The sequence below is a fragment of the Sebastes umbrosus genome, chromosome 19 (assembly GCF_015220745.1).
Source record: "Sebastes umbrosus isolate fSebUmb1 chromosome 19, fSebUmb1.pri, whole genome shotgun sequence".
NCBI lineage: Eukaryota > Metazoa > Chordata > Actinopteri > Perciformes > Sebastidae > Sebastes > Sebastes umbrosus.
In genome coordinates, this window is record NC_051287.1 from 3,096,267 (window position 1) to 3,123,302 (window position 27,036).

At 40.9% G+C, this 27,036-nt stretch overlaps 1 protein-coding gene across 1 annotated transcript; it reads right to left on the reverse strand.

Moving 5' to 3' along the window:
* Positions 1-812: 812 nt before the first annotated feature.
* LOC119477961 (aryl hydrocarbon receptor-like) lies at positions 813-26,785 on the reverse strand. Its single transcript, XM_037752268.1, has 11 exons — positions 26,519-26,785; positions 21,861-22,039; positions 8,599-8,711; positions 8,428-8,517; positions 8,044-8,152; positions 7,093-7,235; positions 5,778-5,980; positions 5,586-5,695; positions 5,348-5,489; positions 3,558-4,968; positions 813-1,537 (listed from the first exon to the last, which is right to left on the reverse strand). The coding sequence occupies exons 1-11, from the start codon at positions 26,575-26,577 to the stop codon at positions 1,442-1,444; spliced, it is 2,655 nt and encodes an 884-aa protein (XP_037608196.1). The 5' UTR covers positions 26,578-26,785; the 3' UTR covers positions 813-1,441.
* Positions 26,786-27,036: the final 251 nt, after the last annotated feature.

A 27,036-nucleotide genomic window follows, 5' to 3' on the forward strand; every position in this document is an offset into this window, starting at 1 on the left:
TGGTTGAGTTCAATGAGAAGAAGAAAGAGCTGCATTTACGTTACGTGACTGAGAACAAACATTTCTTTACTTTTAAAGCAAAGTGTAATAAATGAATGATATTAAAAAGGTCCATGACCTGATTTAAAGTCCTCCTCGACTATAATGAGTCCTCTAAAGCAGTGGTTCCCAACCTGTTTTCCTTTAAAGGTCCCATATCGTGCTCATTTTCAGGTTCATACTTGTATTTTCTGTTTCTACTAGAACATGTTTACATGCTGTAATGTTCAAAAAACACATTATTTTACCTTATACTGTCTGTCTGAATATGCCTGTATTTACTCTCTGTCTGAAACGCTCCGTTTTGGCGCATTTCGACGGAATTGCGACGAAATTGCAACAGAATTGCGTTGCTAGGCAACAGCTTGGGTCCATGTGTAATTCCTGTCAGCTGACGACATTCACATACAATGCAACCAGGAAATAAACTGGGACACATTTAGAATGTTTACGTTTAAAACTGTGTAAAGGGTCTAAATATTGTACATTTGTGACATCACAAATGGACAGAAATCCTGACAGCTTATTTTCAAATGCAGAGTTTCTGAATACGAGCTGTGTGTTATTTCTCTGTGGATTGAGCGTTTCGATACTTTCACAGTATTCACATAGGACTTAAGCCTGCTTTATAATAAAAAAAAAAAAAATCTCACTTTTTTATAATATGGGACCTTTAAACCCCCCCCCCCCCCAACCCAAACTTCATCATCACCCTAAAAAAAATTACAAATCCTCGAACAAAATCCTCAGTTTGAATAAAGTGATTCAGTGAATTAAACGTGTTAGTCGTATTTTATTAAATCAACTTTCTTTAATGAATATAACTCTAACTCTAAGTGTAAAAAAAAGTTGTGATAAATAGGTGAATAGATTTTTTTTCCCACCCCTAGTGTAAGCCCAGGTTAAAGGGGGGCCCGGACTCCAGGTTGGGAACCACGGCTCTAAACGCCACTCAGAACCTCACTGATATAAACTGGATACTACCAACAGAGAGTTCACATTGTGATGTACAGGAAGAAGAGTTAAACTGGTGTGAACTGGTCCTCCATGTGAAGAGTAAACGTCCTTCTTCAAGTCCACTTAATAATAAATCCTGTCGGGTCCAGCTTCCATTCAGCTGAAGAGACGCTTCACAACATTGTTGGTTATAAATGTGAATATGAGTAAAAAAGATAATTATTATTGGATAAGATTGTTTGATAAATATTTGAAGAGTCAAACCGACATTATGTAATGCGGCAAAATGTTTTTAGTTTGAAATGAGAAGGTTCAGATTTCCTGGTGATCCACAGCAGACACACAACATCTGTAAAATACCACGAGTGTCCTGGGAGAGAAACTCCTCCTCGTCCTCGTCGTCGTGCTCGTTCATCATATCTGTCAGGATGTTGGATCAGAGCGGCTACGGGCCGGCGTTCTGGGAGAAGTTGATGCTCCCAGCAGGACAGGCCGGAAAGGCAAACGGGTCAGCGACGCCGTTCAGGGGAACTTTGGGGATCTGTGGAAGAAGAGACACTAAATGAAAAGCTGCAGCTGGATCAGATTGGAGGAGGCGAGGTCCAACGTTATCGGTGTAGTCGTCCCTCCGGACAATCAGAGGAGGAGAAACCTGATCTGGATATCTGATCAGACGGATTTACAGATACAAGTGTGACACCTGGACCCTTGTCAGTGGTTCCCAAAGTGGATGCCTTACGGACAGGACACGAGTCCCAAGAGATTTACATCTTTATCAACCATGTTTTATATAACATTTCATCTTATATTTCTACTTCTGGATGTTTTTTAATGATAACATCAATGTTCCTAAACAGAGAAAGGTGTTGCCAGGTTTTTCCCAATCACTACTATAGGTTTTTGTTATGGCATTTTTTATTATTCCAACTTATCGAGAGGAAAGGCCTTTACACACACGGGGCATTTTTTATATTTTTTTGTCAAACTTGTTTTTGTTACGAATACTTTTGCATAGACGGCAAAACCGCGACATACTTTTTCTTTCCCGTAACAAGGTTGATTTTTCCGTCAATAAAAGGCATTAACCAATCGCGTCAAAGATCGTATATTACCAAAACTGTGAAAGTCAATTGTTCGTTCCATTGCAACGTCAGCGCTGAGCAGCAAAGCTACGCTTCCGCCAATTTGGACTGAAAGCGACGACCGGACGCCAGTTAAACATTCGCCTACAAAGTGACGTACAAAAGTAAAACTAAATTATTTCTTTTCTATTGTCATATTCTACCGAAATGGCCTGTGTTAAACTATAAAATATAATAAATATAATAAGCAGTCCAAAATGGCGACAGCAGCTGTTGTCAAAAAAAACACCGGAGTTTCGTCTCTTTGTTTCTGTTTTCTTTGGAACGGTCCTTTATGCAAATGAGCCCGTCCAGCGCGACGCTTCCAGCTCACGAAACTTGGACCAAGCTGTCAAACTAGTCCAGGGGTCTACAACCTGCGTCTCTTCAGCTCCTCTCCAGTGGCTGGTTTACATTTTCATTTTTATTTATCATTGTTGTAGGTCTATGGTACGACGGTACGACGGAGTATTAGGGCCACATTGAAAGTCATAATATTACGAGAATAAAGTCATAAGTTTACAAGAAAAAAGTCGTAATATTATGTTAATAAAGTCATAATATTATAAAGTAGTAATTTTACGTGTTATTTTCTTTTTTCTCGTAAAGTTATGACTTTATTCTCGACTTTTTTTTGGAAATCTCAGATTTTTTTTCCCTCAATGTGGCCCTAATACTCCGCAGTACATTGTCTCTTTGGCCCTCACTGCATTAGACTTATTTACTATATACTTAGACTATAAACTGTGTTACCTTCATCACAATGCTCAAATGTTTTGCGGCTCCAGACAGATTTTATTTTTTTTGTTGCCTAAAATGTCTCTTTTGATAGTAAAGGTTGCTGACCCCTGGTCTAGACAATCTAGTTCTAAAATTAAACAAGATTCAGCAGTGGCATTGCCTATTTCTCCCTGAAAATGTTTTCAGAAGTAGATTTTTAGTAGACTTGAGGCTTCAAAATGACAGTTCACAAACCAATGGGTGGCATCACGGTGACTACGTCCACTTCTTATATCCAGTCTCTGTTCAGACTCGGAGGTTGCCGCCTGATTTCAGACCAAAAAGCTCTTTGAGAGTTGATCTCCCTCCTGAAGTATTCAGGAACACAGATTTGTACTTATGACTTTTACATTAAAGAATCAGATATTTTCTAACGCAGTGATGATTAAAACTGGAGATTCAAGTCTTGAAAGAGCTGCAACTATCAGTCTCTTCTCAGAAAATGAGTGAGACGTCTGAAACAACTCTGTGTGTTTCCTGGACAGCCGAGATGGAGGAGAGAGGCTCATCAAAACAGGGCCAGAGCTGCCCGAGGCTTATGTGTGCTTTCCAAGACAAATTAAAACCATCTGGACAAACAGTCGGGAGGCAGTTTGTTCCAGTAATCCTGGAATCTGAGCCATTCCTTCCCAAATGACCTCAAATTAGTTCCTACTTTACCTGAGCGTCACCGTTCCAGCAGAAGAACGACGACTGTAACGATCCGTTTCCGGGAGGATACTCTGATCGAGCTGATCCCAGACCAGCGTTGTCTCCACTCAGATGAACCAAGCCGACCACATCTGTGCAGCCGGTCGACGACTGCTGCTGCATCATCCCCCGGTTGACCGCCATGCCTGGATGGGGCTGGGCGAAGGGAGTGTTTGTGGTTCCCCCGGAGCAGGCAGGTCCCAGGAGAGGTCCGTTCCGAGCGTTCGGTATGTGATCTTCTCTTTTTTCATACATGCAGCTGCCGGATAAACGCTGCGTTTGTTGGTGGAACGACTGAGCTGTCGAGTTCACGCTGCCTGGTGTGTGTGAGGAATGTGTCAGTGTGTGATTGTGAAAACTCAGCGGCAGCTGTTGTTGCCACACTGAAGGGCTCTGAAGCTGCGGCGGCGGCGTATAAGTCTGCTGTGAGCCGGTTAGCGTGTATTGTACGCTCTGGTTCGCCACATCCACGCCACACTGATGGCTGCTGTTGTTTTCTACAGTTGGAAACCAAGAGTGTTGCATCACGTCAGCGTGGCAGGACTGGGTTGAAATCATCTGGTTGCCACGGTGGTGATTGTTGCTGCTCGGAGGCCATGGTGACGAGGCGTGGCGAGCGTTACGACACGGCGCCTGTGAAGCAGCTTTTAGTCCAGTCGAACAACCACGAACGTCTCCCAACAGAGCCGGCTCTACAAAGTCTGTCGTTTGATGCCACACAGATCCAGGATGCTGACCTTGGACGGATAAACTCGACTCAGTAACCTGCACAAACGCACCGGTCTCCCTGCTCAGAGCCTCCTCCACGTACGAGAACACGTCATTGGCCAGGATGTGATTTAGTTCCGTCGACAAGTCTTCCCGCTCTTCATTCATCCTGTTGAGGGTGTTCTCCCAGTCCCTCAGCTCCGTCTCCTCAATCTCAAAACCGTCTATCCCTCCGTCCCCAAGATCCCCCAAAATCTGCTCCAACGAGTCAATCATGGCCTCCGACGTGGCGTCCCCAGTGATCGACCTCTTCTGCGAGGCGTGGATCTGGCCCGGCACGCTGAGCAGAGCGTGGCTGTCCAGGAAGGCCTGCTCCACGGACGGCTGGAGTCGGTCGACATCGGGGTCCTCTATCTCGGTGAAGATGGGGAGCGGTGGGCTGGGTTTCTGCGGCTGGGTGTAAAGAGAGCGGTCCTGCCGGCGGAGGGATCCCAGCAGGGAGGCCGGGTCCAGAGGTTTCTCTGTCGTGGGCTCTGCGGGGCCCGGTGCACCAGAGCCAGGAGGACCGGGGATTGTCTCCAGAGAGACGTCGTACAGGACGCCTTCACCGGTGGCGAGGTTGAACGGGAGCTGCTGTCTCCTCTGGCGCAGGTGTTCCTCTCCTTCTTCATTTCTACAGACAAATAGATAAAGTTAATATTAACACCAGAAATTATAATACTGAACTTTTAAAGTCTTAAATGGTTAAATTTATTTATTTATTTTAATTAATTATTTAGTTATTCCTGATTTATGACATCTCAAATTAATCTTCAGGTTCTCAGCTTTCAGATGATGTACACCACTTCTATGTGACATCTACTGTTGACCTGCTATCTCCCCCTAAAGACCTCCTGTACCCCCTAAAAAAAGACAAAAACAGGTCTATGAAAAAGAGGAGTGGAGTGGAGAAGGTTAAGAGGACAATGCCAAAGAGATGTTAGTAAGAAAGTCCTCTGTGGAAGTTAAACCCTTGAGCAATATGAGCGTTAAGATAAGAAGCTGGCGCTTACGTGAGGCCTTTCTGGCGAGCAATGATGAAGTCCGGTCTTCCTCCCTTGAAGACGACCCTGGCGGTGGCCTGAACCCACAGCCAGTGTCCCGTTTTGGTCAGCAGCCTGAAGAAGGTGAAGCCGCTGTCTCCGGTCTTCATCACTGAGGACGAGGACGGTGATGGTGGTCAGGTTAACAAAAAGTAACTCTGAGAGGTAAAAGGTGAACGATACCAGTGTGTGTAGTAGGATCACTCACTGCGGAGGTGGTTGTCAGCGCAGTACATCATGTCAGCGGCGTGGAGGAACTGATAGCCGGAGTTGGGCGTGACCAACTCGATCTCTGAGTATCCTAAAACCAGCTTCCCTCTGCGAACAAAGAGAAGATCCTGAATCCTGATCCTGGAAACATTATTCTACGATATTAAAGAGATTCAGCAGATCCACCGACCTGGTGTCGATGCCCACAGGAGCAAAGTCCATCCTGTGTTTGGTCTGGAAGATGAGGGTCTTGGTCCGGATCTCCATGACTGAAGGAGGCTGCAGCGGCGTTGCGATGGCGAACAGAGCCAGCTGAGGAGGAGCCGCCGTCCCATCAGCCCCGGTGTTTCCCTTCAAATGAAGGTACTTCAGACGCCCGTTGAAGTTTAGAGCCTGGAAGTGGAGGAGACATATTTACATTCATGCAACAGCTGATGGATTATCATGACATTTGGTTCCTGACTCCTCAAGATTAACTGGAATAACTTCGGTGCAGACGTGGAAGAAGTACTCAGAACTTTTACTGAAGTAAAAGTAGCAATACTACAGTCTAAAAATACTCTGTTACAAGTAGAAGTCCTGCATTCAGAGTAAAAGAACAAAAGTATTAGCATCAAAATATACTTTAAGTACCAAAAGTAAAAGTACTCATTATGCATCAATGACCCATTTCAGATTCATATATATTAATTATAATAATAAAAAAAAACGTAGAATTTCCAAGATTAAAGTGATAATTTAAGAGAAAAAAACTTGGATATTCCCTGAGATTAAAGTGCCAAATTTAAAAATATAAATGTAAAATATATATTAATTATAATAATAATAAAAAAAACTTAGAATTTCAGAGATAAAGTCGTAAATTTACGTGAACATTTTTTTTATATTCTCTGAGATTAAAGTGGCAAATTTACGAGAAATAACTAAAAAAATGTGTGAGAGTATTAAGTCGTAAATTTACATGAAAAAAAAAGATATTCTCTGGGATTAAAGTGGCAAAATTTACGAGAAATATCTCATAAATTTCCAAGATTATAAAGTCGCAAATTTATGTGAAAAAAACTTGGATATTTACTGAGATTAAAGTGGCAAATTTATGTGAAAAAACTCACAAATTCAAGATTATAAAGTCGTAAATTTACGACTTTAATCTTAGAGAATATCCATGTTTTTTTCTCATAAATTGACAACTATAATTTTGGAAATTCTGAGTTTTTTTCTCGTAACTTTGCCTCTTAAATCTCAGAGGATATCCGAGTTTTTTTCTTGTAAATTTACGACTTTAATCTTGTAAATTCGGAGTCTTGGAATAATACCCCTTCTCCCGGCTTTTATAAGTAGTCCACCACACCTACCTCAAAATTGTACTGAAGTACAGTACTTGGGTGAATGTACTTAGTTACTTTCCACCACTGAAATCTAACTTGTCCAACCTTTAGTAAACATTAGCATGTTAGCATTTAGCTCAGGGCCTCACAGAGCTACAGATTCTTGGATTTCTTTACCAGGAATCCAGATGTGTTGTCCAGGAGGCAGCGGAGGCGACAGCAGAAGCTTCTGTCCAGGAAGGACGAGTTCTCTGGAGGGACGTACTGAGGCAACAAGCTCAGTGAGCTGCTCAACGCTTTATTACTGCTCGACTGGCCGTCTGCAGAGAAACAACAGTCATCTCTAACTGGGGTGTTTCTGTGTAACGAATCCCACCATATATATCTCCCTTCCCACCACATCTGTGTCTGAGTAGCTTTTAAAAAAGACGTTTGATTTGTACACAGACAAATAAATTAATACATTTAAAAAATGTATAAAAAATGAATACATACAAAAATAAAAGGGAAAATTAAACAAAAGAGTAAATAAATAAGGGAATTAATACAAACATAATTTTTAAATTTATTTATTCTTGCATTTATGTTTTTTATTTATTTATTTATTATTTATTTTATAATTATTTTAAACTAATTTCATTATAAATTAATACGAAGATAAATAAATAAAGAAGCAAATTTAAAAAAGTAAGTAAAGTAGTTATCTTTGTATTAATTCATTATTAAATTAATTATAAATAAATAAAATGTAAATGCAAAATAAATAAATTAAACAAGTTAATAAAAATTAATAAATAAAAGGGAAAATTAAACAAAAGTAAATAAATAAGGGAATTAATGTAAAGATAAAAAATAGAGAAGCAAATTAAAACAGAAATATCAATTTATATCACATTTTATCAATTAATTAATGACTACATTTATTTTTAATATTATTTTTGCTACATTTAATGACACATTTATTTATTTATCAAGTCATTTATTTATTAATTTATTTATTTTTTATTTTGCCAGGTTCCGTACTCCATAATAAAAAAGGTCGGGAGCCACTAATGTAGAGAAAACACCTGAATGAAACCTGTATTATATTAGTGACAGGTAGATATTGATGAGGAGTTGAATTCGTACCTTCTGCTCTGGTGTCGTTGGGGTTGAGGGCGAAGTGGAGCTGACACTTGAACGTCTCTCTGTCGTCCGTGTGAACGAGATCAAGAACACTCTGGTGGACGACATCGGACTGACGGCAGACAGGAAGGAAGGAGAGAGTTTACATTTACTACAAGTACTACTCTGAGGTACTTTACTTCCATTTTATGCGACTTTAAACTGACACTTAAACTGATATAGATTATTTTAAGTGTCTAAAATCTGTGTTGCTGCTGCCCCCATCCACAGCTGTACATTGCTTTGCTCTTGTGCTGAATACCTCATACAACCACACTGAGAAACATCACAACACAAGTAAAGCATCTCAGAAAGATATTCATACTGTGTTTGGTGTCACGTTTTTACCTGATGGAAGCCCAGGAAGTCCTGGATGGTCGGGGACGTGTAGAAGATCGTGCCATCCGTCGTCACGACCAACACAAAACCATTTAAAGCCTGCAGAGGTAACGGAAATACACAATTACATCCACACTGCTAAATACACAGCTACTGTATGCAAATGTTTTGTAGCTGTACCTGTAGAAGGAGTTCCCCCTCTGAGAAACTGACTCCATCCAGTGACACCGACGGTCCGTTTCTGCCGTTTGTAGACACGAGAGGAGCCGACCTCACGTGCTTCTGGAGCGTTGCTGCAAAACACATAAAAGAAAAAACAACTCAGTCAAAAAAACTAGTTAAAAGATTTCCAATGTCCTGAAGCTGCCAGAAGGGGAAGAACTCATTATGCAAGTTAAAACTAGGGCTGCTCCCTCTTTAGTTGAAGATAAAAGTTAGATCTGAAAAATGTTGGACAAAAAAGTCTGAAAAATGTCCAAAAAAAAAAGTCTGAAAAAAAAGATCCGAAAAAAAAGTCTGAAAAAAAAGATCTGAAAAAATGTCCGAAACAGAAGATCTGAAAAATGTCCGAAAAAAAAGTCTGAAAAAAAAGTCTGAAAAATGTCAGACAAAAAAAGTCTGAAAAAAAAGATCTGAAAAAAATGTCCGAAACAAAAGTCTGAAAAAAGTCAGAAAAAAAAAGTCTGAAAAATAAGATCTGAAAAAATTTCAGAAAAAAAAGTCTGAAAAAAAAGATCTGAAAAATGTTCTGAAAAAAAAGTCAGAAAAATGTCTGAAACAGAAGATCTGAAAAATGTCTGAAAAAAAAGTCTGAAAAAAAAGTCTGAAAAATGTCCGGAACAAAAGATCTGAAAAATGTCAGAAAGAAAAAGTCTGAAAAAAAAGATCTGAAAAATGTCAGACAAAAAAAGTCTGAAAAAAAAAGATCTGAAAAATAACGGAAAAAAAGTCTGAAAAATGTCGGACAAAAAATTCTGAAAAAAAAGATCTGAAAAAATGTCCGAAACAGAAGATCTGAAAAATTTCCGTAGTTGTTTTTTATGTTTTTTCATGCTGAATGACTTATTTTCAAGAAACTTGTGAGCTCATCTCTGGTAAACAACAGATTTAAAGTGGTGCTTTTGTGTTAGTCTTCGTGGAAAAACACAGTTTTACAGATCTGTTGATTTAATGGAGTGTTAGTTGACTAAGAATTTCTTTGTTCGAGGACAGCTCTAGTTTATAACCTAAACTATAGCTCAAGAAATTGATTTTGTTTGTTTGCTTTGAGTCACTTGTGAGAACAGACCCTTTAATTTGCAGCTGTGTGAATGTTTTGTTCAGACATTATTCAAATCAGGGGCTTATTTTCAGGGGCTTTGTGGATTATTTGCTGCATACAGTTTCTTCTATTCCAGGTAGTTTGGAGTTTAAAGTTATGCTGAATTCACACCAGGCGGTGACGAAGTGAAGCTCATGTGCTCATGTGTTCATGTGTTTCAGTCGGGAAGAAACTCTTTGTATATAGGTCATCATGTCACAGGATCTGTTTCCTGATTGGCTGATACTCTCTGGCAACACTTTCCGCTAAAAGTTTAACTTTTCCAAACTTTTAGTTTGGCTGCAATTCCCTGCAGAATCAAACGGCCACAGCCAGTGAATTTCGGGAGTGGCCACCACCGCAGTTTTTCATAGACATTGCGTGGCAGCTCGCCACTACTCTGGTGTGAATTTGGCATTAAGATGGCATAAGTGTACTTGTTAAAGCTGCAAACAGCAGACAGACACAGTTAGAGAGCAGCTGGTGAACGTAGTAGAGCATTTAGCAGCTAAAGAGACTCCCTCAGGAGTTGGTGGAGACCAAAATCAGAGCTAAAAGAGTGAGAATATTGGACTTATATATAAGCACCAGGTGGGCAGAAGTGTTTCTAAACTAATCGCCAAACCTAAACCACAAACTTTAGTCTGTAATCAAAGACTCGTCGCTACATGCTATAGCTCTGAGAAGCAGGAAACAACACTGCTGGGTAAAACAGTGTGTTTATACAACACTCGCTGCATCCCCGCTTATGTTTCACTGGTTTATTTGTGTAACAGAGACAGTGTCGGTGACGTCCTACGATGCCAAATGCAGGCAGCTTTTACCTTCATGAGCAGCAAGAGACAGCATGTGCAGTATTCATGTGTTTGTGTAAGAAAGAAATGCAGATTTCATCCAGAATTAGCTGCACCAATATAACCATGAAATATCTGCTGTCCAGAAGTCTGTTTTATTTTGGTCCAAGCGTTTTTAGTTTTTTTTCTGTTGTGTTAAAAATAAGTGTTTTTTTAAAACCAAATCTTGTGTAATCTAATCTGTGATCACTGGCGTCCAGTCAGCTCAGCAATAGCTCCTTTCCTTTCCTTACAGTAATGACTCGATGGCACGCTAACACACTTCCCGCCCCCCCCTCCCTTCCTCTTTTTAAAACAAACCCACTGGATCTGCCTCTCGTCTCCCCCCCACAAACCCAGGAATTCGCCCTGTCATCTCGGTCAAGAGCAGCTTTCTACAAACTCTGAAGGAATCCACAGTTTGTTATTACAGCAGGAACTGGATCCAGCTCAGAGGGGTCGGCTCAGACTGGGGCAACACATCAACACGTCGCCGAGTGTGAAGCTCAGTGTGAAGCTCAGTGTGAAGCTCAGTGTGACGCCGACACAATGTGCAACATAGAAAAGTGATAAACACTAAAGAAATTGGACAGCTTTAATGTAAAGTTTAACCTGAATCTGTAATCTGGCCTCCCCCTTCATCCTCCTCCTCCTCCTCTCCCCCCCTTGTCTTCTTCCTCTGATCAGCACCGTGGAGGTTTAAAGGAAGAGGGTTCACACGCAGAGGCAGAACACCTCGCCAAAGATGTGGGCCTGGAGAGACGAGGCGGGTGGGTGGAGGGTGGAGAGCTGCAACCCTTCAGACTCTGTGGAAACTAAAGCTGCCAGTCGGGCTGTCGCAATAACCGCAATTCTTTTTTAACGCCCTGAAGGTACATGTCATCCACAGCCTCCGTCTTTTCCAAGCTTCTCATTTATTGTCTATGTAAGCAGCCGTGCAATGCATTCTGGTAGCGTGGTGATGTGATTGAGAGAAGGGGCGTCACGTTGGCCGCTCCTCATTACGCGATTCGCCGCCTCTAGAAACTCCCTAGAAACTTTTAAAATAACCGTTGTCGATCCAAAATTCAGTAACTGCATGGCTTATTTCTCGAAACTCTGTCTTTATTTTAGATCGCCAGCGGTTAGTTTAAAAGTTTCTTGGGAGTTTCCAGAGGTGGCGAGTCCCGCCGGACGCCCCTGATTTGCATAAAGTAGCCTAGACCTCAACTTTATGCATAAACCATGTCATTGCTAAATCAGGTACCTAGAGCCTTGTGTCTAGTGGCAGCCCATCAAGCGTCCAATGCTGGGAAGCGAGGTGATCCCTCGCAATAAAAGACGACGGTCAACTGTTGGACAGTTTGGGGTCGTTGGTGAGCGTCTGTTGGCCTAGTTTTTGCGGTGTGTCCCGCATCGTTGGGTCTAGTGTGCCCGTGTTTGATGGTACGTGTCCACAGGGGCTGCCACTAGACACAAGGCGCACAGCACCTGATTGGACGAACGCTTTCCCTCGTTGGCTGCTGCTCCCAGCTTTCAAACCAGAACCAACATGGCGGCTCATTTGGAAACTTTCTTCTCTTAATTCCCGAAAGTAGTTCACCGAAATGTGTTTCTGAAAACATTTGAGGCGAGAAATAAGTTACTGAATCTGTCTTCATTTTGGATCAACAACAGTTTTTAGGAAGTTTCTAGAGGCGGCGAGTCGCGCTGGACTTCCCTGATTTGCATAAAGTAGCCTAGACCTCAACTTTATGTAAATGAGGAACGGCCAACGTGACGCCCCATCTCTCAAATCGCGCCGCCACGCTACCAGAATGCATTGCACGGCTGCTTTTTTTGGGATTGAAAAATTTTAAACTTTGGATAAAACGCTGCTCTAGTCAAGGTCACTTTTTTACCCAGCCATCCAATCACAATGGAGGAGGGGCGGGATAAGTACCACAAAGACCAACCGTCACATCCTACATGTTGGCTGAACAACAGCAACAATGGAGAAATGAACACATAGACCAGCAGGTCCGTCCTCTCTCCCTACGTGCTTCAGCCTTCCCGTCATCCAGACCAACTACTCTACAATGTGCCGACATGTTGATATTCCGTATCATAGCAACCAGACATAACCAAAGCGTCTGGCAGCTATCTGCCAGTATTCTTCATCACATCTTCATATCACTTTCCTCACAGAAACAATGTCAGCTCTCAGTTTATAAGAGAAATTTCTGCTGATCTTGCAGCTTCACATCCGCCGTCTACTTCCTGTGTTCAGAGGTGACAGACTGAACTCACCGCCCCGTCTGCGGAGGCGACGATGAACTCTGCTCTGGTTTTGGGGTTCGGTGAAGGTTCAGCTGTCGGTTAGCAGCTGGTAAAAGAGGTTTATAGGTTAGGTGGGTGTGTGTGGTGTACTTGTTTGTGCGGTTCTGTTATTTAAGATATGACTGTGATACGGCACCTGAAACTCCTCTTCCACTCCTTGAGGGCGCCGGCAAAATTAGGCTACATTACGGCTACAGCTGGTGTCTGTATAAAAGCCTCGGCAGCATCTCTGTCCTCTATTTCATGACTCAGCAGAGCAGATTTATCTCTCAGGAAAATGCAGCTGGAGGCCGAGAGAGTTAACGACGGCGCTGACCTCACCGCAACCTCGCTATCAACAAACACAGGAAGCAGACATCATCATGAACAACCAGCGCTCCAAAAACTCCCCGAGGTGTCAGACTTCCTCTGGACTCTGTTGCTACGGTGACAAAGATTCACCATGGTAACTCCTGGTGATCGCAGCAGCATCACCTGGGACTCATTCAGTGAAGGAAACAACAGACCTTCCTGCACTCACACACACACCTGAGTGTTCTTTATAGTTTCACACTTTTAGCAGAACATTAGTTTCTATTTGTAACGTGCACATTTAGTCAGTTTATATTTATATATTTATATTTCTTTTGAGTTACCAGTGTTGCTGCTGGAGCAAAAGATGCTCCCCCTAAACCAGAGGTGAAAGAAGTAATTAAGTAGATACTAAAGTTTAGAAATACTCAAATAAAAGTCGTGCATTCAAAATGTTTCTTAAGTAAAAGTACAAAAGTATTCAGCATCAAAATATACTCAAAGTATCAAAAGTAAAAGTACTCATTATGCAGAATGTACGATGGTGTGTTAGTTGCTAATTGCTTAATATACTGATTAAATTAAATACATTTAAATTATGTTATCAAATCTTATTGGTTTTAAAGATATGTATTTGATATTATAAAAATAGACAATTCAAAACGAAACATTAAGCGAAAGTAATAATAATAATGTCATAAAATAAAAACAAAATTAAATAATAATATAAAATAAAAATAATAACATTATTACTAATAATGATATTAATAAAAAAATATCCCCCCTAAATAAATTTAAATTATTTAATAAAATGCTATTGGTTTTAAAGATATGCATTGGAAATTATTAACAACAAAAAAAAATAAACAAAGTAAATATACTCTTTATCCGTTTTTCAGTGTTTTTGTTCTGTTAAAATATTTAAACTAATTATTCCGTTGTGTTCCATCTGTAGTTTAGTTGGTAATGTTTGTCAATTTGTTTAGTTCTGTTCATTTGACCTCTTTTATGAGCCCAAAATAAAAATAATAAAACCGTCTTTTCTCCTGCAGTCTCGACCTCACAGAGGAGCTGATTCAGAGTTCACAGTTTGTTGACGGTGCTTCAGCTTCAGCAGCGTGCGCTCACATACAGTCGGTCCACTGTGTTTCTCTGTGCTGCTCACGCCAGACAACAGAGGACCTGACTGTGCTCCGCGTTCAGCTCTCTGCAGCAGCGTCTGCAGGCCTGACGTCAACCTCCACACCAACAATACAACGTTACACACTCACGAGAAACCACCAGACCAAAACAATCTGAAACACTAAGGGATGCACACGGCACATGAACAGAAGAATCAAGACTACAATCTGACTTTTTATAACTTCATTTAGACAACTTCAGGAGCCCTATTTATACCGAGAACAAGAGCATTCTTGTTTGCATGAATTTATATCAACTTAAATCACAGTTTTGTGACGAAGAAGGTCAAATTCTAACCGTTTATGTTGTTGTTCTTTTAGGCAGAGGAGAGCAAGTATCCTCACCAATGACCAATAACTCCTGTTTGTTGACGTTGTCAGTAAAGATGCTCATTTTGAAAAATGTTTTTAACCGATAACCGACCCTCGTTAACCGATTATTAACCGTTAACCGACAAGATTTGTGCCTCGTACCAGCTGCAGAAGCACAACAGATATTCATTGACGGGAGTCTCCAGTTCACCGTCCGGGAGCGTTAACTTACCATGCAGCCACGTTCCCAGTAAAAGTCTCCGCCGCACATTTAGTTTAGTTTAGCAGGTTGTCCGCTGTGTGTCTGCCTGGTGGAACTTTAGCGAGTATCCAACAAACAGTGTGTGTGTTTGTGCTACGTTAGCAGCTCTAGCATTGCCGGAGGCTTCGTGCTCGCCGCCGCACGTAATCTACGTAACTTTAGAGAGTTTCCAACAGACCGTGCGTGTGTTGGTGGTGAGTGTGAGGTTGTTGGTGGCGTTCTAGCTGTGAACGTAGGTGTAGCAGTGTGCGTACACTTTATCTGTCGGTGAATAAATGCAACAACTCCGGCTCCGACTCTTAAGGTGGGCTGTTAAGGTGGATCAGCTTTTCTCCTTAAAGTGACGAGCCGCTCCTCTGAGCCGCTCAGCTTTTGAGTTAATCATTAACATTTCTTTTAACTGTTTTAACCGATAGCGTTAATCGGTTAAAATGCTTAATGTCGGTTAACGGTGAAACGGTTAATTATGGACATCCCTAGTTGTCAGCAATGGAAGTACATTTTTCGGTGCATAATCAGTGAATATATTGTAATTTTAGTGGTATATTGTTTTATTCGTATTTTTATTATATGTCTGAGGAAAATGTTGATATTCCCAACGGGATTATGTCTCGCTAGCTTGCTGAATCGTTAGCCTCTGTGGCTTCTAGATGCCGACAGTAATGTTAATATTGCCGTTGCTTAGTAGCGGTGTTCTTCACGACTTAACCACTTGAACGCCGAGCATATCGTGTACACGACTTCCCGGGTTTGTAAACACAAGCTCACGAGTTTCATTTGAAGGCCCCGTATAGTATAAAGCAAATATTCCAGGAGCAACTGTTAGCTTGCAAGTAGCCACAGTATGCAGAGTATGCTATAGGGATTTCAAGGGCTGCAGCAATTTCTGTCCACTTCTTTCTCAACAGTGTTTCTTCGTATAAATCACCACCAGCAGCAGGATGTGACATCATCTCAACAGGACTCTAGCTGTAGTCTTGTAAATAGTGACCCTGCACCCCAGTCTTTGCAAAATATGATAAAACCTCTGAGACTTCAGACGCGTTGTCTTTAGATGTCAGAGGGTGTCAGACCTTTAAAAGTCTTTTCAGAGTCTCCTGGTGTCTGGTAGGCATTACACATTATAACAACATATCATGCAACAGCCCTTCCCTGTTTCTTTTTTGTTCCCTCTTCTTGATGTAACAACACATTCAAAACATCCAACTATCAATTAATAAAAGACGTCAGAGATTGCGTGAGGACTGCGTGAGAGTTTGGTGTTGTTTTTAAGGCTTTGTTGTGTTCAGCATCGACCCATAATGGACCTGAACAAACATCCTCCACAATCGGAGGAAGCTGCCGGGGGGAGATTACAGACGGAGACTTTAGAAAGAAGAACTTCAGGAGGCCACAGAGAGGTCTTTTCTGTAAAAACAATGAACACTGCTTTCATCCTCCAGAACTCGTGATCCACAGCGTTTTTAGCCACGTTTAGCGGCGTAGCTTAACGTCGGTCCAGACTGAAATATCTCAACAACTATCAGATGGATTGTCATGATTTTTTCTACACATATTCATGATCCCCAGAGGATGAATCCTTCTGAATTTAATGATCCTTTGACGTTTCCTCTGGCATCGCCATGATGTCAAAGTTTCCATGTATCCAGTGAAATATCTCTTCACACCTCTCCACGTTAATGGCTCCCAGACGATGTATTTTAATGACTTTGGTGAACCTCCAATACTTTGGTTTATGATCAAACACCCACAAAACTAATGACATTCCCATCAGCCTCAGCTGTACTTATCGTCCACACAGTTTTTAAAATTATTTAGATAACTGACGTTTGACTGAATCTAAAGAATAGAGGAGGTTTGCAGAAGAAATGACTTCACTCGATGAGTGTTACAGAAAAGTAAAAGATCATAAAAGTCTTTCTTAAACTTCCTCAATGATGTCTTCACTGCCAACAAACTGCACCGCCATCAGAAACTTATAACCCCTTAAAGAGCGGGTCAACATTCAAATTTTCACATGCCTTGCATCACCAAATCTTGCTCAATCTGAGTTATTTCAGGCCACAAAGGAAGGAAAAGATGTACCTTAAAGGGAGATTTGTCAAGTATTTAATACTCTTATCAACATGGGAGTGGACAAATATGTTGCTTTATGCAAATGTATGTATATAGTTATTATTGTAAATCAATTAACAACACAAAACAATGACAGATATTGATCCAGAAACCCTCACAGGTACTGCATTTAGCATAAAACAATATGCTCCAATCATAACATGGTAAACTGCAGCCCAACAGGCAACAACAGCTGTCAGTATGTCAGTGTGCTGACTTGACTATGACTTGCCCCAAACTGCATGTGATTATCATAAAGTGGGCATGTCTGTAAAGGGGAGACTCGTGGGTACCCATAGAACCCATTTACATTCACTGATCTGGAGGTCAGAGGTCAAGCGACCCCTTTGAATATGGCCATGACAGTTTTTTCTCGCCAAAATTTAGCACATGTTTGGAGCGTTATTTAACCTCCTTCATGACAAGCTAGTCTGACATGGTTGGTACCAATGGATTTGTTTGGTTTTCTAGTTTAATATGATGCCAATATCTTCATTCTAGCTTTAAAACTGAGCCCGCTACTAGTAAAAACGATGGTCCAAAACGATGTTAAAGGACGCCCAAACCTAATATCTCCTAGTATCTTTGATTCACTGTGCCGATACACATGTGAATAAAGGGAGTACCAGCACTTTTTTTTTTCCATTTCAGTCACTGATCACAACTGAACACTCAGCTATGTTGTCTCACACTGTACAATTAGATTAAGACCAGATACACTTCTTCATGGGCTGTTGGATACAGCTAAACACAACAACAACAGTCTCCGCCTGGCACGACCCAATCTGGGTCAATCAGGGTTATTTCAAGACTCAACGAAAGGAAAACATGTCTGTACTTTCAGCAGGTAATCAACGACTGAACGACTAAACCACGACTGTAAATCTCAAGATAAATACTGTAATTTGGAAATTGCTAGATAGATATAAATATATACATAAATGTAGGAAATGGCATTTGCTTGTCTTTTTGTTTGTTTGTTTTGGCTGATCACGGGGTGTTTAGTACAGCAGAGTTGGGATCATATAAACAGCAATTTCCCAATAATTATATGAGCTTTGAGTTTGACACTTAAATATATGTCTTTTTTGCTTATTTCTTCCGTGAAATTAAAGAGTTTGTGTGTGATGTCGGGCTGCTGGATGAACATCAAAGTTAAGAGGAGATAACGGCGCGGCAGCAGAACGTGCTGATGCAGATACAGCCTTCATCTGATAGGCCTCACTACGAACCTTCTCCTTATACTTCATCAACTCTCTCTTTCTGTTTTCCTTTCTGTAAACCGTGTGTGAGGCTGAATATGTGCTAATAATCTAGTATATATATATCTAGTATGTGGAGAGGTTTATATAATAAATAAACAGCGTGTTAGCTGTTCAAACGTCTCCATTCACAAACACTCTCCATCTGCAGCGCCTTGTGAAGAGCCCTCATGTCGTGCCACCGTGCTTCAGAGCCTCTGACCCTCCTCCCCCCTCTACATCGCCCCCCACCACCTCCACCGCCACTCCATCAACAGCAGCGATCAGCCGGCTGATAGCGGAGAGAAGAGACGCACAAAGAGAGACAGGAAAGGCCTGCTGCTGGACTCCGCTGCTCTTCTGGTGGCCACCATGGCACCGCTTACTGTGCAATTTGGTCAGAATCGAGTCTATGTTTAGGTCGATTTTAGACGACAGCTGGTGGAAGCATCTCGGTTTGCTTTCACTAAAATACCAAACTGTGCACAAGAATATTTTAAGTGTAACTACGCCGTTTTCACGAAAAAGGTGTATAAATGCCACGATAATGTGCAAGATGTTTACGCCGCTATGTATCCTGTACTGACTGCAATGTGAACACATCCGCGTATAAATGCTACGGTAAGAGTTAGTGACATATAGAATAAGTAAGGATACCAGTATCGGTATTGGGTCCGATACTGTGCTCACGTACTCGTACTCGCAAAACGGCTCTGATGCAACGGCACCGATACCACTTTACGACAGCGTGACGTTAACCTCTCGTCACCATCTTTTGAGGCCTATCGCACGCGCTCACTTTCCGCCTCCCCAACGGTGCGGGCGAGACGGGCCGGTGGTGCGCCCTCACTTTCATTGCGCCACGGGGTTTTGCTTGTACCCTCTGACTCGCGCGTGTATTAGACTCCTTGGTCCGTGTTTCAAGACGGGTCGGGTGGGTTGCAGACATCACACACTAAGGACAGTCCGCCCCGGTGACACTTTGTCCACGGCCCCGGGAAGCACATTCGCCCCGAGCCTTTCCAAGCCGACCTAGAGCCGGTTGCGGCACACCGCCTCGTATGCGGGACTCCCCAGCCTGCCGTGTGTCGCTCACACCCTCCAGCTGGCTGTTAACGAGGGCCTTTTGGCACAGAGAAGTACTCGTATTGGTACTCGGTATCAGCGAGTACCCAAATGTAAGTGCTTGTACTCGGTCTGAAAAAAAGTGGTATCGGTGCATCCCTACTTAATTTCCCTGATCAACTTTGTTTGAACCAACCTGATATCAGCATCCAATCAAGTTGCAGGAGAAAACAATTATGCAAAATAATTAATTGCAGTATGCAAAACATGCCGGTCGAAAATTACAGACGGACACGCGAATGGCATTACATTTGGTGAAGAGCACATTGTGACTTGTTTAGGATGCAAAACTCACAAGTTTAGGACTCGGGACTTTCCTGTCTTGACTCGGGACTTGAGAGCAAAGACTTGAGACTTACTTGTAACTTGTAAAACAATGACTTGGTCCTGGTACTACTTCTGTGGCTCTACACTTTAAATCATCTATCAGACAGACGACTCCATCACTACAGTGACACATTTCTGACACCAGGACAATGAACCAACCCGGTGCAGGCAACCAACTGCCACCTCTGACTGTGTGTGTGTGTGTGTGTGTGTGTGTGTGTGTGTTTGATCAGCGTCAGAATAAGGACCTACTGTTCCTGGCTGCCCGTCTCATGTTCCTTTGCATATAGACTCCCATCTGCCCCGGCAGCACACTCTCCTGTTTCCCTCCCAGCAGGGCGACTTATTCATTATTCACCGTGTCGAGTTCCCTCTCTGACACACCGAACACTCACCGCTCGGCCACAAAAATGTCTGGAAGCAGCACATCTGCTCACCTGGCACATTGATCCCCCCCCCACACACACACACACACACACACATACACACACACTGCCTCTCACTTTCAATATTACACACACAAGTTTCAGATGAGCTTATTACTCTCAGTTACCACCAAGTATTCAGATCCTTCACTTCAGTAAAAGTACTAAAACCACACTGTGAAAGTACTCCACTACGAGTAAAAGTCCTGCCATAGAAATAAAGTAGGAGTAGAAAGGTCATTGAACTGTTTGCTGTGGTAATTTGACTGGTACAAAAAGAAAATGTCGATTGTTGTTAGTTGTTATGGTGGCAACAGAACCTCAGTGTGCGGTCGCAGCTCGCCGTGAAGAGAACGGACGCAGCACCCGGAGACAGCTGCTGGCTAGTCTCCAGGTCACAATTCTCCCGTATTTCTTTATTTACACTTTTTTTCCTTCATTATCAGTTCATTATCTCAACATGTTTCTGGCACTGTACAGCGTGTATAAGCCCCTACTGTTTCCATCCGGACGGCAATAGAGCTAGACCAAATGTCTTTTCCGGAGGAGGAGGAGCTGCGACTGTCGCACATCATAGCAAAGCCGTCGTGGCATGGCGCAAGCCAAAAATAACGGGTATCAGAGCGATGTGGTGCGCAGTGGTGCGCAGCTGTAGCTCAGTGGGTAGAGCGGGTCGTCCTTTAACCACAAGGTTGGCGGTTCAATCCCCGGCTCCTACAGACTGCATGTCGAAGTTTCCAACACGAGTTACTAAACCCCAAGTTGCTCCCCGGGCGCTTAGTCCTAAAAATACTTAGGATGGGTTAAATGCAGAGGTCAAATTTCATGTATGTACCTGCATATACTATGACAAATTCTTTCTTCTTTTTTAGGCCCATTTAACATAAAATCGATGTTGCAGTGTATTTATTATTTTGTTATTCTCATTCTTTAAAAGTCACCAGAATGCAGGAAACAAAGTCTCTGAAAATCCCTTTTTCTGCAAGAGGAACCCCAGATTTGCTGTGGTTTTGAAAAAAACCTCCTCCCCATTTTTGAGGTTATTAAGTTGGCATGTCTAGTCCCCTGGCAGAGGGATCATTTAAGCCCGGCGCTGCCACTGACCACCAGCCTGCTGTTCGGCTCATTTTCCATAATCAATGCATCGCCAACGCCTGGCGGAACCGGCCCAAGAACTAACCACTGCCACACTGCTCACAGAAAACAAACCGAACAAAGTAGTCACTCATGTGGCGACAGCACTGTGCTTTCCTCCGCTGCGACTGAAGAGTGTGTGGATGAAGCATTGAGTTGTTCAATTTGACTCATTTACATTTTCTATGTGTCTCGTAGCGTTACTACTCCACTGCTCGTTTAGTCGTCATTACTGCAAAACTGCACCTCAGTGAGTCCGCGACGTGCCACAAGTCGGTTTAGTTTATGTGGAACGCAGTCTTGGAAAGGGAGGAAGTGAGTGCAGGGGTACTCAGTTGGTTGCAATCTGCAACCACACCACTAAATGTCGCTAAATCTTACAAACTGTACCTTTAATTGGCAATTAATTTCCTGTCAATCAACTAATCGTTTCAGCTTTTCTTGAATATCTTTATATGTTTTGCATGTAAACATCTTTATTTGTAAAGAACTAAAACTCTCACACAAATGTAGTTAAAGTAAAGTACATGTACTTGAGTAAATGTACTTGGTTACTTTCCACCACAGCTGCCAAATCTATGAGGTGAAGGTCACTGACCGTGGAAGTAACTCTTGACCTTCAGGTATCCCACACTGAGCCGCAGCACAGACAGTTTGTCCAGGCGACCTCTGACCTCCTCGGAGAACGGCAGCATGGCGGTGAGGCGGTCCAGCTCTCCATTCAGACGGTCGCGGTGGCGTTTGGACGGATTGGTCTTCACCGGCGGAGGCTTGGCACTGAAACCACACAACACACAAGACAAAGAGGTTGAGTGATGCTTGCTTGCTAAAACATGTTCGCTCTGCTAAACAATCTACGACACTCAGTTGGAATTTCCAACGTGATTCGAAGTGGGAGTTTTTGATTCCAGGTAGATCTTTCACATCCTGTAACGGGCTCTCGTCTGAGCGTATGCATGTAGGAGACCCGTGTGTCAAACACTGACTGTTACCGTTCATGGAAACAATACGCCCGTTGAAAAAAATTCCAGTGTTTGCATTTCTGAGAGACGATGTGGGCTGCTGCCCAAATAAACCATCAACCACATCAAACGCAGCTTTAACTTCCTGGTTTTAAGAGGCTGAACGTTGTGGTTCATACTTCTGTTATTACAAGACGGGAAAACACACAGAGAGAATCACTGTTAGAATATTCACTCTGTTAGTCTGTGTTTGGAGAAATATTACATTTACCGAGAATTCATTACTGAAATGACATTTACAAAGAAATCAGTAGGAAGCAGCGGTGGAAAGTATCTTAGTACACATTTGAGGTACTCATATGTTTTCTTTTCCACTACATTTATCTGACAGCTATAATAAATAAAAAATAAATGACTATAATAATATAATAATTATATAATAAAATAATAAAAAAAATAAAATAAAGATTTTTGCATGCAAAACATGAAAATATTCAAGAAAAGCTGAAACGATTAGTTGATTAATTAATTAGTCGATTGAAAGAAAATTAATTGGAAACTTTTTTAATAATGTTTTATGTTTCTGCAGGTTATTTTCTCTCGTAGATTTATAGTGTCATAAATAATAAAAATAAGTTAAAATTATTAAAAAATATTTTAACTTATTTTAATTTATCTATATTTCATAAAATAATATATTACGATTTTTGCATATAAAACATACAAAGAGCTTTTCCACTACATTTATCTGACAGTTTTAGTTACTTTACAAATAAAGATTTTTGCATGCAAAACATATGAAAATGTACAAGAACAGCTGAAAGGATTAGTTGATTAATTAATAAGTTGATTGACAGAAAATTAATTGGAAACTATTTTGTTTTTATTTTTTTTGTCATAAATCTTAAAAATAAATTCAAATAAGTTACAATTATTAAAAAGGATTTTAACTTATTTAATTTAATTTATATTATATATTAAGATTTTTTTGCATTCAAAACATACAAAGGGCTTTTCCACATTTATCTGACATATAGGTGCTGCTGATAACATTGCCCCCTGCTTGCTATTAGAAATCAAAGTATTGGACAAATTAAAGTTTGACCTCATGGTGGCACTAGAGGAAAAGTCAGAGGATCACCAAAGTCAGCAGGGTTCATCCTCTGGAGAACATGAATATCTGCACCTGGACACACAGACATCGTCATGATACGGTGGTAAAGCCAGCGTGGCTAAACAATAGAGATATTTGGAGCGGAACAGCCGAATCCAGAGTTACAGCAGTACTCTGAGACAGCATGAGTCTGTTGATCTTCCACCTGGCATGTGCCATTATTACTACAAATTACCACAATGTAATTCCTCTCCGACGTGTCGAGACACGCAGCGTCGCTCCTCCCTGACTAAACACAACAGAGATCTGAGGACAGAGATGGAGGGAAGAGGAGAGACAACAAACACAGGCAGGAATGAGGAGATGAAACAAGGCAAGACAGAGAGGAAAACATCAGGAGGAAAACATCAGCAGGAAAACATCAGGATGAAAACATCAGGAGGAAAACATCAGGAAAGGACAATAATACAAAGAACAACTTAAGGAATTACATCCCTTAATTTCTGATTGCGACAAATACAGCTAAGGACTCTATTTGGGGAAACAACACCAGCAAAATGGCTCAGGGAGTAAATAAATAATCAATACATAAATAAATATAAATATAAATAATAAATAATAAATAATAAATAAATAATAATAAATAAATGAATAAATAATTGAATGAATAAATAAATACAGCCAGTGTAGCCATGACAAATCATAGGAATAAGTAGCCTGTTAACCTGCAACTACTTTGATAATTGATTAATCATTTTGAAAAACCTTTTTCCACTAAAATTAGGGGTTTTTTTAAACACAGGCTTTCTGTGGAAAACAGGGGTGAACAGTGAAAATGTCACTGTGGTTACTTCTTTTTTTTATAAATCTGTTACTTATTCAGTCTCTCAGTGGAAAGACTAACAAAGACGGTTTTGATGAGTTTGACTAAAGTGTTATTTTGTTGATCAGCAAGGTATGCGCCATGCCACTACGGCTTTGCTGTGATGTGCGGCAGTCCTTTCTGTCAAAGGAGTCTGGTGGCTTTGAGGAGTGCATATAACAGCTGTTTCTTTTTACATCTAACTCGATGAATTAAAAGTTTATTTCAACCAAACCAGAGTTGGTTGTTGGAACGGTGGAAAGAATAACAAAGACGGTTTTGATGAGTTTTATTTTGTTTCTGTTGAGTTTGAATGAAGTGTGTTTTACGATGATCAGCGAGGTAAAATGACTGTTTCTGTCACTGGAGTCTGGTGGCTTTGAGGAGAGCATATAGCAGCGGTTTCTTTTCACAAGTAACTCGGTGAAGAAAGGGTTTATTTCAGGCAAACCAGAGTTGATGATTGTTGGTCATATTATGTTGATTATACTGTATATTCACTTCTAGATAAAATAGATTTTACTCATTAATCTAGTGGGAAGGCTTGTTTGGACGTCTTTGTCGCAGCTCTGGAGCCAAGTCAGAGCTTTGGGCCTGTTGATCCATCGTCCTCATTGTGGTGAACAAAAAGTTTGACTTGGCTCTGGACCCAGAGCTGCCAGCCTCCGCTGAGTCGGGTTACACGGGCAGCTCAACGTGTCATGGATGGCACAAAAAGATGTCGGCTGTAAGACGTGAAGAAGAAGAAGACTTGAAGCTGCTTTTTATAGTATCATTATCTGGTTGATCTTAGTTTTCAGAGTCGTGGGTGAGACTTCTGAACTTTCTCTGATTGTTGCAGAGTTAGAGGAAGTATTCAGATACTTTACTTAAAGCAGCAGTGGGTAGAAATGGAGCAAACATGATTAAAAAAAGCTATTTTTATAAAACGGTCACTATATCCTGACAGTAGTGCATGAGACAGGTAATCCGGTGCTCCTCTGTGGTTTACTGTTTAGCTGTAAAATGAGAAAGTTTGGGACCCGGCAGCCATGGTGAGATCAAGTTTAGGAAATACGAAGCACTTAAGTTAAATATAAAATATCAGAGTGTTTCTTCCAGCATCACCTGCCGGGGACTCAACCTTATCTGCCCCTGACGTCATCACCTTCGCGTGACACTTGCTGCAGGTGAGATCACCTGTCCGGAAATCCCAAATACCCAAAGTAAAACTAAAACAACAAATACAACATGTCTGACTCGTGTCTTGATTGAAACATGAAGTGAAATATTGTAAAAATATTAGTAATATTATATATATAAATATATATTACTTTGTGGTATTGCTACTTTTACTTAAGTAAAATATAAAATATCAGAGTATTTCTTCCAGCATCAGATAAATGATAATTAATAAAAACATGCATAAATAATAATAAATAAATAAATATATAAATAAATAAATAAATAAACCAGTGTAGCCATGACAAATCATAGGAATAAGTAGCCTGTTAACCTGCAACTATTTTGCAACTACTTTCATAATGAGTACTTTTTGGTACTTTGAGTATACTTTGATGCTTTTGTTCTTTTAATATTGTGAATGCACTTTTATTTAAGTTAAATATAAAATATCAGAGTATTTCTTCCAGCATCAAATAAATAATAATAATAATAAATAAATAATAAATAAATAAATACAGCCAGTGTAGCCATGACGAATCATAGGAGTAAGTAGCCTGTTAACCTGCAACTATTTTGCTAATAAAGGAATATCTTATATCTTATTATAAATTAAGCTACCCAGCAATATATAAGGTTATTAAAATAAGCTATAACTTTACCAACTGCAACATTAAAGTAATGAACACAATATGAATACAATAATATAATAAATATTATTCTGAAGTGAGCCGTTATTCTGCATAATGAGTACTTTTTGGTACTTTTAAATATACTTTGATGCTTTTGTTCTTTTATTTAAATAATATTTGGAATTTTTTATTTTATTTAAGTAAAATATAAAATATCAGAGTATTTCTTCCAGCATCACCTGCAGGACTCAACCTTATCTGCCCCTGACGTCATCACCTTCCCGTGACAGGTGAGCTTACCTGTCCGGAAATCACCAAAGTAAAACTAAAACAACAACAACAACTTGTCTGACTCGTGTCTTGATAGAAAACATGAGGTTTTAATGTAGAAATATTAGTAACATTACTACTACTAATAATGATGAATGACCTGCATTAACCCCGCAGACAGTTCACAGAGTTCAGGCCTGTTTCATAGCCTGCGGTGACATTAAAGAATAACTTTAATAGAAGGTTAAAACGGACCTTTTCTGCGCGGGCTTCTTCCTCCTCTTCACCGCGTAAACTCCTCCGTTACCCGGCATGCTGAGCTCCGCTTCCAACGCAACTTTCACTCCAGAAAACACATTAAAAGTTTGTTTTTTAAATCTCCAGACACTCCCTAGGTGTTCCTCTCATGCCAGGGTCCCTTTATAAAACAGATAATATAGTTTAAACTCCTCTAAATCCGATAGAAGAGGAAGAGTAATCCAGTTAATAAAGAATCTGGCAGCATTATGCGCAGCGACCCTGTCGGACACTAACTCATGTAACACACTCCCCTCTGTGTGCTCCGGTGTCAGCCAATCAGATCCGCCGTTACATCATGACGTCTCTGTTTCGTGCTCTGTGATTGGTCCAAAACTTCTCCTTTGTTTATCTCCCAGTCTGTACATGTAAAATTACTTTGCTGCTTTACATTTTGAGTTATTGAGAGAGAACAGAAGTTGTGCTTTACTGTTTAGATGTAAAGTTTAGTATAAAGTGACAGCAGCTCAACTTTC